General features: G+C 59.8%; 1 protein-coding gene across 3 annotated transcripts in view; it reads right to left on the minus strand.

The window, feature by feature from the left end:
* PDE4DIP (phosphodiesterase 4D interacting protein) overlaps window positions 1-12,320 on the minus strand; it is a 30,533-nt gene that overhangs the window by 1,022 nt on the left and 17,191 nt on the right. For 2 of the 3 annotated variants that reach the window (XM_074151224.1, XM_074151225.1), the window contains exons 16-37: window positions 11,946-12,058; window positions 11,056-11,183; window positions 6,903-6,994; window positions 6,624-6,784; window positions 6,207-6,522; window positions 5,958-6,126; window positions 5,699-5,815; window positions 5,139-5,613; window positions 4,672-4,907; window positions 4,397-4,448; window positions 3,879-4,096; window positions 3,315-3,509; window positions 2,553-2,774; window positions 2,244-2,375; window positions 1,990-2,109; window positions 1,720-1,897; window positions 1,511-1,635; window positions 1,207-1,308; window positions 832-1,019; window positions 448-585; window positions 231-369; window positions 61-107 (exon numbers count right to left, since the gene is read on the minus strand). In XM_074151224.1, coding sequence (XP_074007325.1) covers window positions 61-107; window positions 231-369; window positions 448-585; window positions 832-1,019; window positions 1,207-1,308; window positions 1,511-1,635; window positions 1,720-1,897; window positions 1,990-2,109; window positions 2,244-2,375; window positions 2,553-2,774; window positions 3,315-3,509; window positions 3,879-4,096; window positions 4,397-4,448; window positions 4,672-4,907; window positions 5,139-5,613; window positions 5,699-5,815; window positions 5,958-6,126; window positions 6,207-6,522; window positions 6,624-6,784; window positions 6,903-6,994; window positions 11,056-11,183; window positions 11,946-12,058 — 3,663 coding nt within the window. Of the gene's footprint in view, window positions 1-60; window positions 108-230; window positions 370-447; window positions 586-831; window positions 1,020-1,206; window positions 1,309-1,510; window positions 1,636-1,719; window positions 1,898-1,989; window positions 2,113-2,243; window positions 2,376-2,552; window positions 2,775-3,314; window positions 3,510-3,878; window positions 4,097-4,396; window positions 4,449-4,671; window positions 4,908-5,138; window positions 5,614-5,698; window positions 5,816-5,957; window positions 6,127-6,206; window positions 6,523-6,623; window positions 6,785-6,902; window positions 6,995-11,055; window positions 11,184-11,945; window positions 12,059-12,320 lie in introns of all 3 variants that reach the window. The other variant, XM_074151226.1, reaches the window with a different exon arrangement.

A 12,320-nucleotide genomic window follows, 5' to 3' on the forward strand; every position in this document is an offset into this window, starting at 1 on the left:
GGGCTCACCAGGGCAGGGGCACCTGCCCCTATCCTGCACTGGCCACCAGGGCAAACTCACCTCCAGGTTTGTCCTGGCCTTGCGCAGCACATTGTGGGTCCTGGTCACTGCAAGGGAGAGAGGGATGGGGTCAAGTGAGGTCTCTGTGCTGTGGAGCCACCCCAAGCACATGGGGAGCAGGCCAACTTGGCCATGCCACCCCGCAGGAGGATGCCACCCGGGCCACATACGCTGGCTCACAATGAAGTGCTCCATGCTGTCCTTGAGCTGGGCAGTGCTGCGCAGCCGCTCGGCCGTGCTCTGCAGAGCATCCTCCCTCTCGGAGAGCTGGGCCCGCAGCGCCGCGATCTCCCCCTGTAGCGCCTGCTCCTGGGACGAGATGAGCAAGATGAGTGGCCAGCGAGCATCCAGCCCCACCGCCCTGCCAGCCTCTGGCCCCGTGCCTACCTTGCCCTGGTGCTGGGCAGGGCTGACAGGCAGCACAGTGCTCCAGAAGGCAGCGAGGAGAGATGCGCACTCCTCCAGGACACGGTGCAGGGTGCTGGCGCTGCCCCAGAGGTGCCCCGCACCCGTCCATCCCAGGGCCTGCAGGAAAAGGGTGCGGGAGCGGGTGCTGCAGGGGCACCTGCACCCTGCTGTGCCCAGAAACCCACCGTGCCCAGCCCAATATGGCAGGGCAATGCCAGCAACAGCCCCCAGGCTGGAGGCTACCTGCCGCTTGCCAGCCCTGCAAGCATCGGAGCTGCTATTGGGCTCAGGAGCCGCCTTATGCATGGTCCACAGAGGGTCTGGCCTCCGGCCACCTCCAGCTCCATCCTGCCCATGGTTTACCTCCTTTCCTGGGAGCGGGCAGTTGGGCAGCCCAAGTGCTGGGCGCGTGAGACACATCAGCTCACGGGCCAGCGTCTTCCCCTCCAGGATGTGCTGCTCCAGGGCCCGGTACGTGTCCAGGTGGCCCACAACATGAGCCCCTGTCTGGCCCTCACTCTTCCTCATCAGTGGGTCTGCCCCATGTGGCTCTGTGGAACAAGCAGGGCTAGGTGAGGACCACTGCCTACTCCCCCTGTGGTGCTCCCTGTCCCATCCTTGGTGCTTGGCTCTGCCCTGAGCTTTCCATCCTTGCTCAGCAAAGGTGCTGCTACGAGTTTGTCAGGTCTCAGCAGCCCCTGGTGCTGAGACACATATGGTGCAGGCTCAGGTACCCACCGTCCATCTGCCGGGCCACCGACGTGTCAGAGGGCAGCGGGGAGAACAGGGGAGCTGCTGAACTTGTGCCAACATCCCGCACCGGAGGAGATGGGAAGCAGCCTGGAACAAGAAGAGCCTAAGCCCCTGCAGATGGCTATGGCTCTGTGCCTGGGATGCTGGGGTCCTGCCTTCTCTCTCTGCCTGCCAGCAGGGCCACGACAGGAGAGGTGTTTGGGACCACCCAAGGGTTGCAGGGGGGCCAGGCACCCCAAGACCAGGAGCTGGGCAGAGGGGCTGGGGGAGCTGGGCTCGGGTCCTGTACCTGCACGGGTCTCAGCAGAGGGGCGAGGAAGGCTTTCATAGACATGCAGCTCTGTGCGCAGGGTCTGCAGGAGCAAGCGGTGCTCCTCACTCTGCTGCTGCAGGAGTGTCACTGTGTGCTGCAGCCTGCAGAGGGGTTACACATGGATCCAGTCCCAGACATGTCACCTAGCCCTGCAGGCTCCAAGGCCAGAATGCCCCAAACCTTACCTGTTGTTGTCTTCCTGCAGAGAGCGCCGCTCGTCCCGGAGCTGCCGGACACTCTCTTGGCGTTCCGCGAGCTCTTCTGCCAGCCTCCGCTGCTCCCCACGCCTCTGGCCCAGCTCTGCTTCAGCCTCCCGTGCCCGGGAGCAGGCAGACAGGAGCGCCTCCTGCACCCGTGCCAGCTCTGGGGACAGAGAGCATGGAGGTGTCACCACCACCCCACTCAGCCAGTGCACTCTGGGACTCAGACCCAGGATGCTGATGGCCCAGCCCTACCTTGGGAGAGGTGCTCACGCTGGAGCCGCAGGGTCCGGTTGTCCTCACGCAGAGCCTGGTTCTCCCCGCTCAGCTGCAGCCCCGGCTCTGGCGTCTGGGCATAGACATCGCTGGGCAGTCCTGCTAAGGGGGACCAGTGCTGAATCTCTCTCCCCAACACCCCGCCATGCACATGGTGAGTGCCCTCCCCGTGCAATGGGGTGTGCAAAGCCTGGGCAGCCCCCCCAGCAGCCCTGGCCCGTGCAGCACCATACCACTGGCCTTGCCTGTGGAGGCCAGGCGGCGTTCGAGCTGTTCCCGGAGCCGGTCGTTGGTGCAGATGGACTCCTCTAGGCGCTGGCGCAGGCTGCGGATCTCCACCAAGTGTTCCTCCAGCAGGTCTGCCCCTGCCACAGCCAAGGAGATGGCTCAGGGCACGTATGGATGTGCAACCTGCCTCATGCTGTCCCCACTATCCTGCCCCCTACCAGAGCCATGTCCCACAGCCATTCTGGTGCCAGGTCTCCTCCTTCTTCCCCCACACTCAGCCAGGATGCCCCTTTGCTCTCCAACATGGACCTTACCTGTTAGCTTCTGGTTGGAGGGGTACCCCGATGGCAGGGCCCCGTAAAGCGTCCGGCTGGGAGGTGTTATGTCCCAGAGGGTGCGGGTCTTGGTGGCCCCAGGGATGTCAGCCAGGTTCTGCAGTGCACCATGTCGGCAGAGAGATGCTGGGGCTTTGCTGCCCTCTCCGAAGGGGCCCAGTGGGGCTGTGGGCTTTGCTGGTGCCATGGGCAGCATCACACCTGCACACACAGGGCAAAGCAGTGAGGAGGAGGAGGGCAATAAGCAGGGAGGAAGAATGGAGGTAACACACTCCAGCCATGTACTTTTTGCCCCCTTCTTGCTCTGCCCAACAGTACAGACCAGTGTCCTCTGATAGTGATCCCCCATCATTGACCTCTTACCCCAGTCAAACCCATTCCCCCTGAGCAGCAGAGGCTCTCCCAGGGCTTGCGAGATGAGTTGGAGGGTCTCAGCCCAACTCTTACACAGCTGACAAAACCAGCCCGTTCCCAGAGTGCCTAGGATGTGCAAATGCCCACACCAGGGGCTAGTGTTGCTTCAGTCTGTGTCCATCCCACCCACCAGGTCCTCTCTACATGAGAGCCATGTTGTCCCCTACCCAAAGTCATGGGACCCAACTTCGAAGCAGTAGCCCCGGGAAGCAGGAGAAGGGTCAGGGCAGGACAGGAAGGTCAGAGAGGGTGGGGGTCCATGTGGCACGGCACAGCATAGCATGCAGGGCAGGCAGGACCAACCCCACACCAGAGAAACGTGCTCACTTTCTCCCAGCTGCCTCTGGAGCACCTGCAGTTCCTGCTGTGCCTCGGCCAGGGAGCAGATGGGGGTCCCGCAGCAGCCCAGGAGTGGGGGGACTGCGGGAGGGGGTGGCCCGGCAGGTAGGAAGGGGGGAAACCTGGGGGCCGATGCAGGCAAGGGGGCATTAACAGGTTTGGACAAGGAGTCAAAGTGAAGGCCTAGAGACAGGAGAGAGACAGAGAGAGGTATTAGTGTGGCTCTGGCTCAACCTGGCAGGGACCCTTCCTCCCCGGGGCACTGGGGACCCTGGCACGTTCTGAGCAGCCGAGTCCGGAGGTGCTGCGGGCTGGGGTACCCCACATGAATCTGGTCGGGTCCCAGTCTTGCAGGCCTGTGGTATGATGGCAGAACTCCCTGAGATGCTCCCCTGCAGCCCCAGGTGCTGTCGGCACACATCCCAGGCTGGCATTGGGGCATGGTGCCACACAGACAGCCCCTGCCCAAGCATGATGGGCACCTACTGCTGCAGCCACCCACATGCTACAGAGGGGCTGCATGTCCCCATCCCCCTGGGCACCCCGAGGCACCTGTGAGCCGGGCGGGCTCCTCATGGCACTGGCTGCACTCGCTGGCCGCATCCCCATCAGAGCAGGGCTCCAGCCCCTCAGACATGAAGGAGGTACTGGTGGCAGAGCGGGATGACTCGGAGGGTGGACGGCTGCTGCCTGGGGACTCACAGCGCTCCTGCAGCTTTGCCTCCAGGCTCTCAATCACCTTCTCCTTCTCCTGGAGCTCCCGGCTGAGCCTGTGTAGGTGGCCCATCACTAGAGCTGGCAGGGCAGGGTGACCTCCATCCCACAGCCCTTCCCCACTGTGCTGTGCGTGCTCCACATGCCACATCCCACCCCTGCTGCAAGGCTGCCTGGAGCCATTGGGTGCTCAGCCCAAGCCTGGGGCTCCTCATCCCCAGAGGAGAGGCAGCCACAGGATACCTACCTGGAGCAGAGACCCTGAGACCACCTTGGACCCTCACCCCAAGAGCAGTGATAGCCCCCGGGGTGCCCACATAGAGTAGGTCCCCCAAGCCCTTCCTAGGAACTGGTACCTCAGGGCCAGGAGTTCATGGCTGGTTTTATCCTCCCCATCTTGTTGATCTCCTGAAAAAACAAGCCAGAGAGGAGACAGTCAGTGCCTCTGTGGCTCAGGCAGCCCGTCCCCAAACACAGCCATAGCAGGACAGCCCAGCTCAGAGCAGGTAGCCCACACAGCACAAAGTATCCAAATGTTCCCAGCCCTTCATGGAACCCATCAAAGCCTCCCTTCCCATCCCACTGTACCCCACGATGACCAGCCCCAGTGCCTCCCCCCAAAGGTACTTACTGGTGCCCAGCTTGTCACTGAGCCTCTCAGCCAGCTGCCTGCCCTGGGCCAGCTGCTCCCGGAAGCCCTGGCCCAGGTAGTAGTCGATGTCAGTGCCACGGAGGAGGTCCTCAAAGGACCGCAGGGCATCGCGCAGGTGCTGGGCCAGGCTGTGGCTCACCCCACGGCCCTCCCGCAGCATCTGCCTCAGGTGGGAGAGCTCCCGAGCCTGTGCTTGGATCAGACAGTCGTACTTCCTAGGAGGGACCAGCAAGTTGGGGGTCCACAGGGCTGCCAGAACCCCCACAGAGCATGGCAGTGTCGGGGTGCCATGGGAGAAGTCTGTGCAATCCCCACCGCTGGGGCTCTGCCACACGGTACAAACACCCCTGGCTGCAGGGAAAGCATGCAACAAGAAGCCACCACCCTTGGGCAACCCCTGGAAACCCCCATAGGCCCCTGTCTCGTTCCGATCCCCACGGCCATACCCTGGCCAAGTGGCAGATTGCAGCTCCTTGGGCAAAATGCCTCCGGGCTTGGATGTGGACAGCTGTGCCTCAAGGAGGGCGACGCGGTGCACCAGGTGCTGCAGGTCACGGTGTGCTTGCATGGCAGGCGGGCAGAGGGTGCTGTGGCCGTCTGACTGCCAGCCCTCATCCTCATCGGTGAGGCTGTGGGCTGGGGAGGCCAGGGCCACGGGACCCGGTGGGGGCCGCTCAGCACCCGAGGTGTAGCCGCTGGTGACAGAGATGGAGCGGGCACGGCGCTGCAGGCTCTGGATCACCTTGTTGGCATTAAGCAGCTGTGTCTTGAGGTCCTGGATGTGCTGGTGCAGGGCCCCCACATCTGCCTGTGCCATGGCTTTCCGGGCAGCCTTGCCCACCCTGGGCATCCCTAGCCGGCACGGGGACCCCAGCTCCTCACCCAGGCTGGGCTCGCTGAATACATCTGGGTCCTCACACTCTGCGGAGGGCACAGGGCAAGGTGTCACTTTTCCATGCCAGGTGGGCAAGGCACAGGGAGTCCTGGAGCCGCTGACTCTCCTTACCAGGGCTGGTGGTTTCATCCCGGTCAGCCTCCGTCTCGCTTCGCCCACACGTCTCATAGCCCAGGTCCTGGAAGTCCACCTGCACTTGCTTGCTGAGCTGCTGGGCATGGGGTTCGCCTGCCGGACAGCCCCATCAGCTCAGGGTCCCCCTCAAGGCAGGATTTACCACCCCTACCCCATGTACAGCAAGGTGCACAGGGCATGCCAGGCTCAGCACAGACACACACACACCCCCATCCTACTCAGGGTTTTAACTCACGGAGCAGGACGTGGTACTTCTCCAGTTGCTCAGCTTGTGCTCGCACTGTGGCCTCCGAGGCAGCGAGCTTGTCCTGCAGCTCCTGGCACTGCCTTTGATCCTGCGCCACCTGGGAGTGCAGCTCTGTGCCCAGCCCTGGCCAGCCCCCACTGGGGACCATGCCCTCTGCCTGCCAGAAGGGACAAGGATTGTGAGCTCCACACTTCCATCCCCATCTCCATCCCAGTCCCCTATACCTAGGGCACTTACATGGCTCCCATCCCCTCCACCCGAGGTGCCAGGGCAGGGTCTCTTAGGCACATCATCCTGGGATCGTGCCTCCAGCGCTGGGCGTTTGGTGGGCACAGCTCCTCTCTCTGCCGGGGTCCCCTGGCCATCCCCGCTGCCACCAGCTGGGCGGTCCCCAAGGGTACTGCGGCTCTTCCGCTGCAGCCTGCGGGGCTCAGGGACTGTGGGGCTGCCCAGCCCAGCCTCCTCCTGCTCCCCACTCTCCAGCAGCGACGTGGCTTCGCCTATCCGCTCCTTCAGCTCTGCGTTCTCCAGGCATAGGCTCAGCATCGCCTTCCTGGGGCCACACGACACCATGAAGGGCAGGCAGCGGCCAAGACATGGGATACCCGCTTGAGCTGCCACCATCCACTAGCTCCCACATCCCGGGGCTCTTGCCTGATGTGGGAGACAGAGGAGAAGCCGGCTTCCTCCAGCTGCGCCTTCAGCTCCCGCAGCTCTTCTTCTGCCCGCAGCTCCCGCTCTGGCATGGTTGGCCCTGTGCTCCCCATCAGGGTTCTTTCAGGGCCCCTACTTTCCTTAGGGGCCCGGGAGCTGCTCTAGAGGGACAAAGACAGAGGGTGACAGAATGTTTCCAAAGTGGCTAGGACACAGTGTGGCAGTGGCACAGTGCCCAACTCTGCTGTGCCTGTTCCCAGTGCTGTGCTGCCCACTCACGTGCTGGGTTGCCACGCCATGGGCTGCCTCCTCCTTGATGCTGTCGGTGAAGTTGGTGCTGGCATCATCACCATCTGTGCCTGTGGACTGACCTAGGGGATGGGACAGCACAGCACAGCAAGGCACTCAAAACAGTGGCAATGGCAGCACTGCCTCTGTCCCCTCCTCCCTGGTGATGCCCAAGGCCACTGCGGGCAACCCTGGGGCAGGTGCCTGCTCTCAACATGCCTGGTGCTGGGACACTCCCAGCAGGACCGAAGACTCCCCACTGTCCCTGTGCCCTGCCACCCCCTCTCTGCATGCTGGAGCTTCAATCCAGCACCCTATGCTGGCCCTGCACTGAGGGGGGGGACAGCCCCAGCTGCCTGCAGCCGCAGGGATGGTACCCCAGCCACACCTCTGCCTTCACATCACCTTGTGCTTGCTGTCCCCACGCACATGCACACATGCCACCCACCCTGCAGCCGCTTCACAAGCCACAGCCAGCAGCAGCACATGCTCGGTCAGGGCGCTTCGCTGGTGCTGTCCTAACCTGGCAGGAGTGTGGGGCTGCACCCCACTCCCTCACCTGCCTGAGCAGGGGCAGCTCAGGGAGGGAACTAACAGCCACCCTGCCCACATCACCCAAGCCCTGCTGTCATGCACGGCACTGGGCCCTCGGCAAGCCCTGCAGCAGAGATAAAGGGACACTTGCATCCCACACCACAGTGCACAGGTGGCTGGGGTTCACCCTGCCCCACAGAGCTGAGCTGGGGGCACACTCTCCTGCTTGCACACAGCTCTGCTCCTGGCCCTTGGTGCAGAGCCCCAGGTGAGGGCTTGCACCCCTTGTCTGGAGAGCTTTCCTCCCATCCAGCTGCAGGTCCCCACTTAGGCTCAGACCACCTGGGCTGGAACATGGGTGTAGCCCAATCCCTCTTCTCCCCAGGGAGAGGGAAGCTGGGACAGCGTCCAAGACCATCCCCTGGGGCTGTGCAGGGCCAGGTTTTGCAGGTGCCTGTGCCCCACAGGAGCTGCAGCTGCTTTGCCCATGGCCAAACCCATATCCACCAGGTCTGGAGCTCCCAGGCAAGGCTGAACATGGAGCAGGGGAATGCAGCGAAATCCTGGCAGGAGAGAGGCCAAACATCACTGGTGGAGGAGAAGCCAGCAGGGAAGCATACGGCTCCTGGGAGGGAGAGCCAAGGACCAGCCAGGAGTGCACCTTGCAGCAGGGCAGGCGGTTGCACACTCAGGAGACCCACTCGTGACAAAACTGCCAGGAGGTTGCAAAAATCAGGGGCACCTCACTGCCTGTCCTGGGCAGACATCACCCTGGGTGGTGGAGCCTGTTCACCGAAGCAGCCATGCCTCAGGGAGTAGGGACAGCCATCACAGAAAAGCACTGTTCTGGGAGCAAAACCTTAGAGGCAGCTGGAAGCAGCAACAGCGCCCCAGGGAAGCAGCAGCTCCCATGGTGGCACTCAGCATAGCGCCACCCACAAAGCACAACCCTGTGAGCCTGTAGGGACACAGCCTGCCAGGTGACAAACCACGCAGGGCTACAGCGCAATGCCTGCAGAGCCCTGAAGGGCGAGGGGATACAGAGAATGGGCTGTGGGCTTTGCTGGGGGGTTGAAGGCCACAGACACATGGGTCTCGGGCTGGGCCACCACAGGGTGGCTCACAGCCAGTACAGTTGCTCTAGGGTCATGGGAGAACCACCTCTTGTGCCAGGACACAGCACCCCACTTCTCACCATCGCCCACAGCTCCTCATGGCTCTCAGCACTCCAGGACTGAGGCAGAAAAAGGGAGCTCAAATCCAAAGGGAAAAAAAAAGAAAAGAAAAAAGAAAAAAAACCACAGAGGAAGATGAAGGTGGTGCTGGGGAGCAGAGAAGCGTGCATGTAGGGCAGGCTGTGCCCAAGCTGCTGTGCTCCAAGTGCTTGAACCCTCCGTCACAGCAGGAGCACGGCAGGGAGCAAATTCAAAGTGACAAGGGCTGCTCATCTCTCTGTGTATTGCCAGCAACGGAGACAAGAGATGCAACCCCAGCACTATATCTCACAGACTCCTCTGCCTTTCACACTCAGCTCGAAGGCAAAGAAAATTAGTTGCATGGCTTGAAAATTGCACTTGGCTCACAGAGGCACAGGATACCCAAGTGCATTGCCTGCCCTAGAAGTCTTCAGACCGCTGGGAACAAGGGAAGAGAAGCAACATCCCCAGGGAAATAAAAGAGAGGAAGGAGAGACCTCCACAAAGAGCTACGAGACTGCACAGTTCGACAGAGGGTGCTCTCGGGCATGGAAAGCTCAGGCTGGTCCTTCTGCAGGGCAGAGGAGTGCACAGCCAGGGATATCAGCGATGAAGAGAGGCCCTAAAGAACAGAGTGGAAAAGTTGTGTCCCCTCAGCCCAGGATAATGTTCCCCCATGGGGCACTTCACAGCAGTGACAGTAGCAGAGACCAGGGACAGAGCTGCAGCAAAAGAGACACACACAAGAAGAGATGGGAGCTGCTGGAGAACCAGCCAAGGTTTCTCTCATACCACGCCAAGGAGCCTGTGCTGGGTCCTGGGCTCCATGGTACCAGGGAGCCAGACAGGCATCAGAGCCAGGATGGAGGAGGAAAGATGGAAAGATAAGGACAGGGACACAAAGGCTCCTACAAAGTGAGAGGCAGAAGGAGAAAGAGAAGATGGTGCTACAGAGAGAAAGCAAATGAGATGAAACACAAGAAAGGAAAAGCTAACCAAGTACCAGAGCTGCCTGGCAGCCACCAGCTGTGCCCCTTCAGGCCACATGAGAACCACTGAACTCACCACACAGCTAGGCATGGACCCAGAGGAGTAGTGCTGACCTGCCGCATGTGAAAGGAGAGCTGTGCTGCCTCCTCTTCCCTGCCTCAGACAGGGATAGAAGACCTCAGCATGGGGGCAAGGCATGAGACAGGTAGTGTCATGTGAAGCAGTCGCAAGCAGGTGTGCAGCAGAGTAGTCACAGGTCCGGGTGGCACAGCCTAGCAAGACAGAGTTCTTCTGCTCCACCTGCTCCTAGTTCAGCTTCAGATGCTGAGAGGTACAAAGTTTGCTCCTGCCACCTTGGGAAGGGATTGAGTACGAGGCAGCTGATTCACAGACTGCTGCACATGGGAAGTGCTGGTCATCAGAAACCTGTTGCTATTGTTTTTCAGCTCTCACGCCAGCCCGAACACTCCCAGAGGTGGTGAAAGATGACCTAAGAAAAGGTATGCAGTGGTGCCACGTGGGACTGTCCACAGCAAAGCAGAAATAAGGCCCTGCCCATTGCCCATGGGGCATGTAGTGTAAGATGTGCACATATAAGTGAGGGAACAGACCCAGCCCAGACTACCCCTGGAGTAAGGACAGGTCTCAGTCACCCCAAATCATCTGTCAAAAAGAGGAGGAAGCTCTCCCTTGAAGGCACTCACAAGCCAGACTGACACAACTTACAATTAGGTGGGGGAAAAAAAAAAGAAAAGTCAGTAAAATCATCAATACTGGAACAGGATTTGGTTTAAGCATAAAATTAATCACTGGTTCTACACTCAGACTTGTGTAAGAGCCCCAGGCAAGTGCCAGGAGGTCTTGCAGCCCTCCTCATATTCTCTGGCTCTGGAACCCGCTTTTCCATATACACCTTCTCCTTTTGGGCCAGCCACCATCAACCCAAGCTGGGGATGTCACTGGGTAAAAAAAAAAAAAAAAAAAAAAAAAAAAAGGTGAGGGAATACAAAAACTCACACTCATGCACTTGGGAGATGATAGAGAACATTTGGTGTTTCCTTCAGAGAAAGGGAATCTTTATTTGGCCCATGGGGATGGGAGGAGAAGGGAGATGAAGGGAAATCAACTAAAATGGAATGATTTGAATGTGCAAATACATCAGTAGCCACCAGGGTGGGTCAGACAGGAACATACACGAGACACAGGTGGATTGCACTGATCGCCGTTTCCGAAGCAGCTCAAAAACAAAACAAAAAAAGCCCTGCACCAGTTCTATCGTACCATTACTAAGTACCAAAGCAAACCTCCCAGAGTCAGTGAGAACAGGCTCGCTCGGTTAGTGAACCATTTCCGTGGCAGGCGGGCGAGCGCCAGTGCTCAGAAGGCATGCTGGGGTAGGACTCTCACACGCTCCTGTTCCCCACCTCCTATGGCGCCCTGTGTCTCCAGCCTGCTCAAACGCTCCAAACTTCTTCCAAGAGCTTCTTCCAGCTGTCCCCGGAGCTCGTGGACCCCCTCCAGCTCCACCTGCAGAGTGTGGTCTCTCGCAGCACTAAGCAGACACGCCACGCAAAAGGGAAGAGGGTTAGACAGGCTGCAGCAAGTGCTTACCAAATTGGCCCCTCCATCCAGGACTGCCACTTAACCCCAGGCACAGGCCCTGCGTGCTCCCCAGGCAGCTTGGTCACCTCTTGCCTCACCTCTAAACCTCCCCAGAGCACAGCCATCCCCAAAAAAGGTTCCAGCCCATGGTAGGGGACTCCTAGTCACAGCTGTTCCTCAGTACTTACCCAAGCACTTCACTTATGTGCTCTCTTGCTATCAGGTAGCTCAAATATCCCAGAGGCTGCAGCCCCATGAAGGGCAGGAGATTAGTGCGAAGGACAGAGAATGCAGGCCATACTGCACTGCAGCACAACCGCCTGGATAAACACCTACATAGATCTTTATCAACCCAGCAGCTGGTTGGGAATTTGACAGCGGCCTCTGAAAGGTGGCCAAGTGTGGGTGGGTGGGAAACTGAGCCTGGAAGGGATAAGCCAGGGAACAGGGATGGAAATCCCAGGGCCTGAACAAGAGGTGGCAATGGGGGGAGTTTACAGCATTTAAAGCTGGATAGTGCAGCCTCTTCAAGGGAAGGAGGCAGCCTAAAACTTGGACTCCCAAAGCCACATTTGTCTGATTCTTTGCTCAGATTCCCTCTTTCCCATTGAAGGCTCTCAGACTTGCAGAACGATCACTGCTTTAGGTGGTCCACCCATGCTTGCCACAGCAGCGGAGCAGGGCAGCACGGAGCCAAGGCAGCCTTGCTTACCTGTCTGGGTGCGTGTGAAACTTCACCAGGCTGCCGTAGAGCTGCCTCTCTGCCTGGAGAGCCTCGTTTAACCGATTCCTTTCGGCCACCAGCCCTTCCAGCATCAGTAACAACTGGTTGGAGAGAACAGACAAGATACAACACTGAGACAGAAATCAAAGGAGGCATCTGTCTGCCTCAGAGAAACAGGGTCTTGCCCTTCCTCTCTTGCTTGTGTCCAAGTGATTAAGTTCATCAGCGTCACCCCCGGACTCCCAAAAGGACTCTGGTTCCCTTGAGCACTTGTCTCAAGGGCAATCCCCTCATCTGCATTACCCCCATCATACACGGCCAGCTTCCAAGAACAAGCACATCTCAGCATATCCAAAGGCTGAA

The sequence above is a fragment of the Numenius arquata genome, chromosome 8 (assembly GCF_964106895.1).
Source record: "Numenius arquata chromosome 8, bNumArq3.hap1.1, whole genome shotgun sequence".
NCBI classification, from domain to species: domain Eukaryota; kingdom Metazoa; phylum Chordata; class Aves; order Charadriiformes; family Scolopacidae; genus Numenius; species Numenius arquata.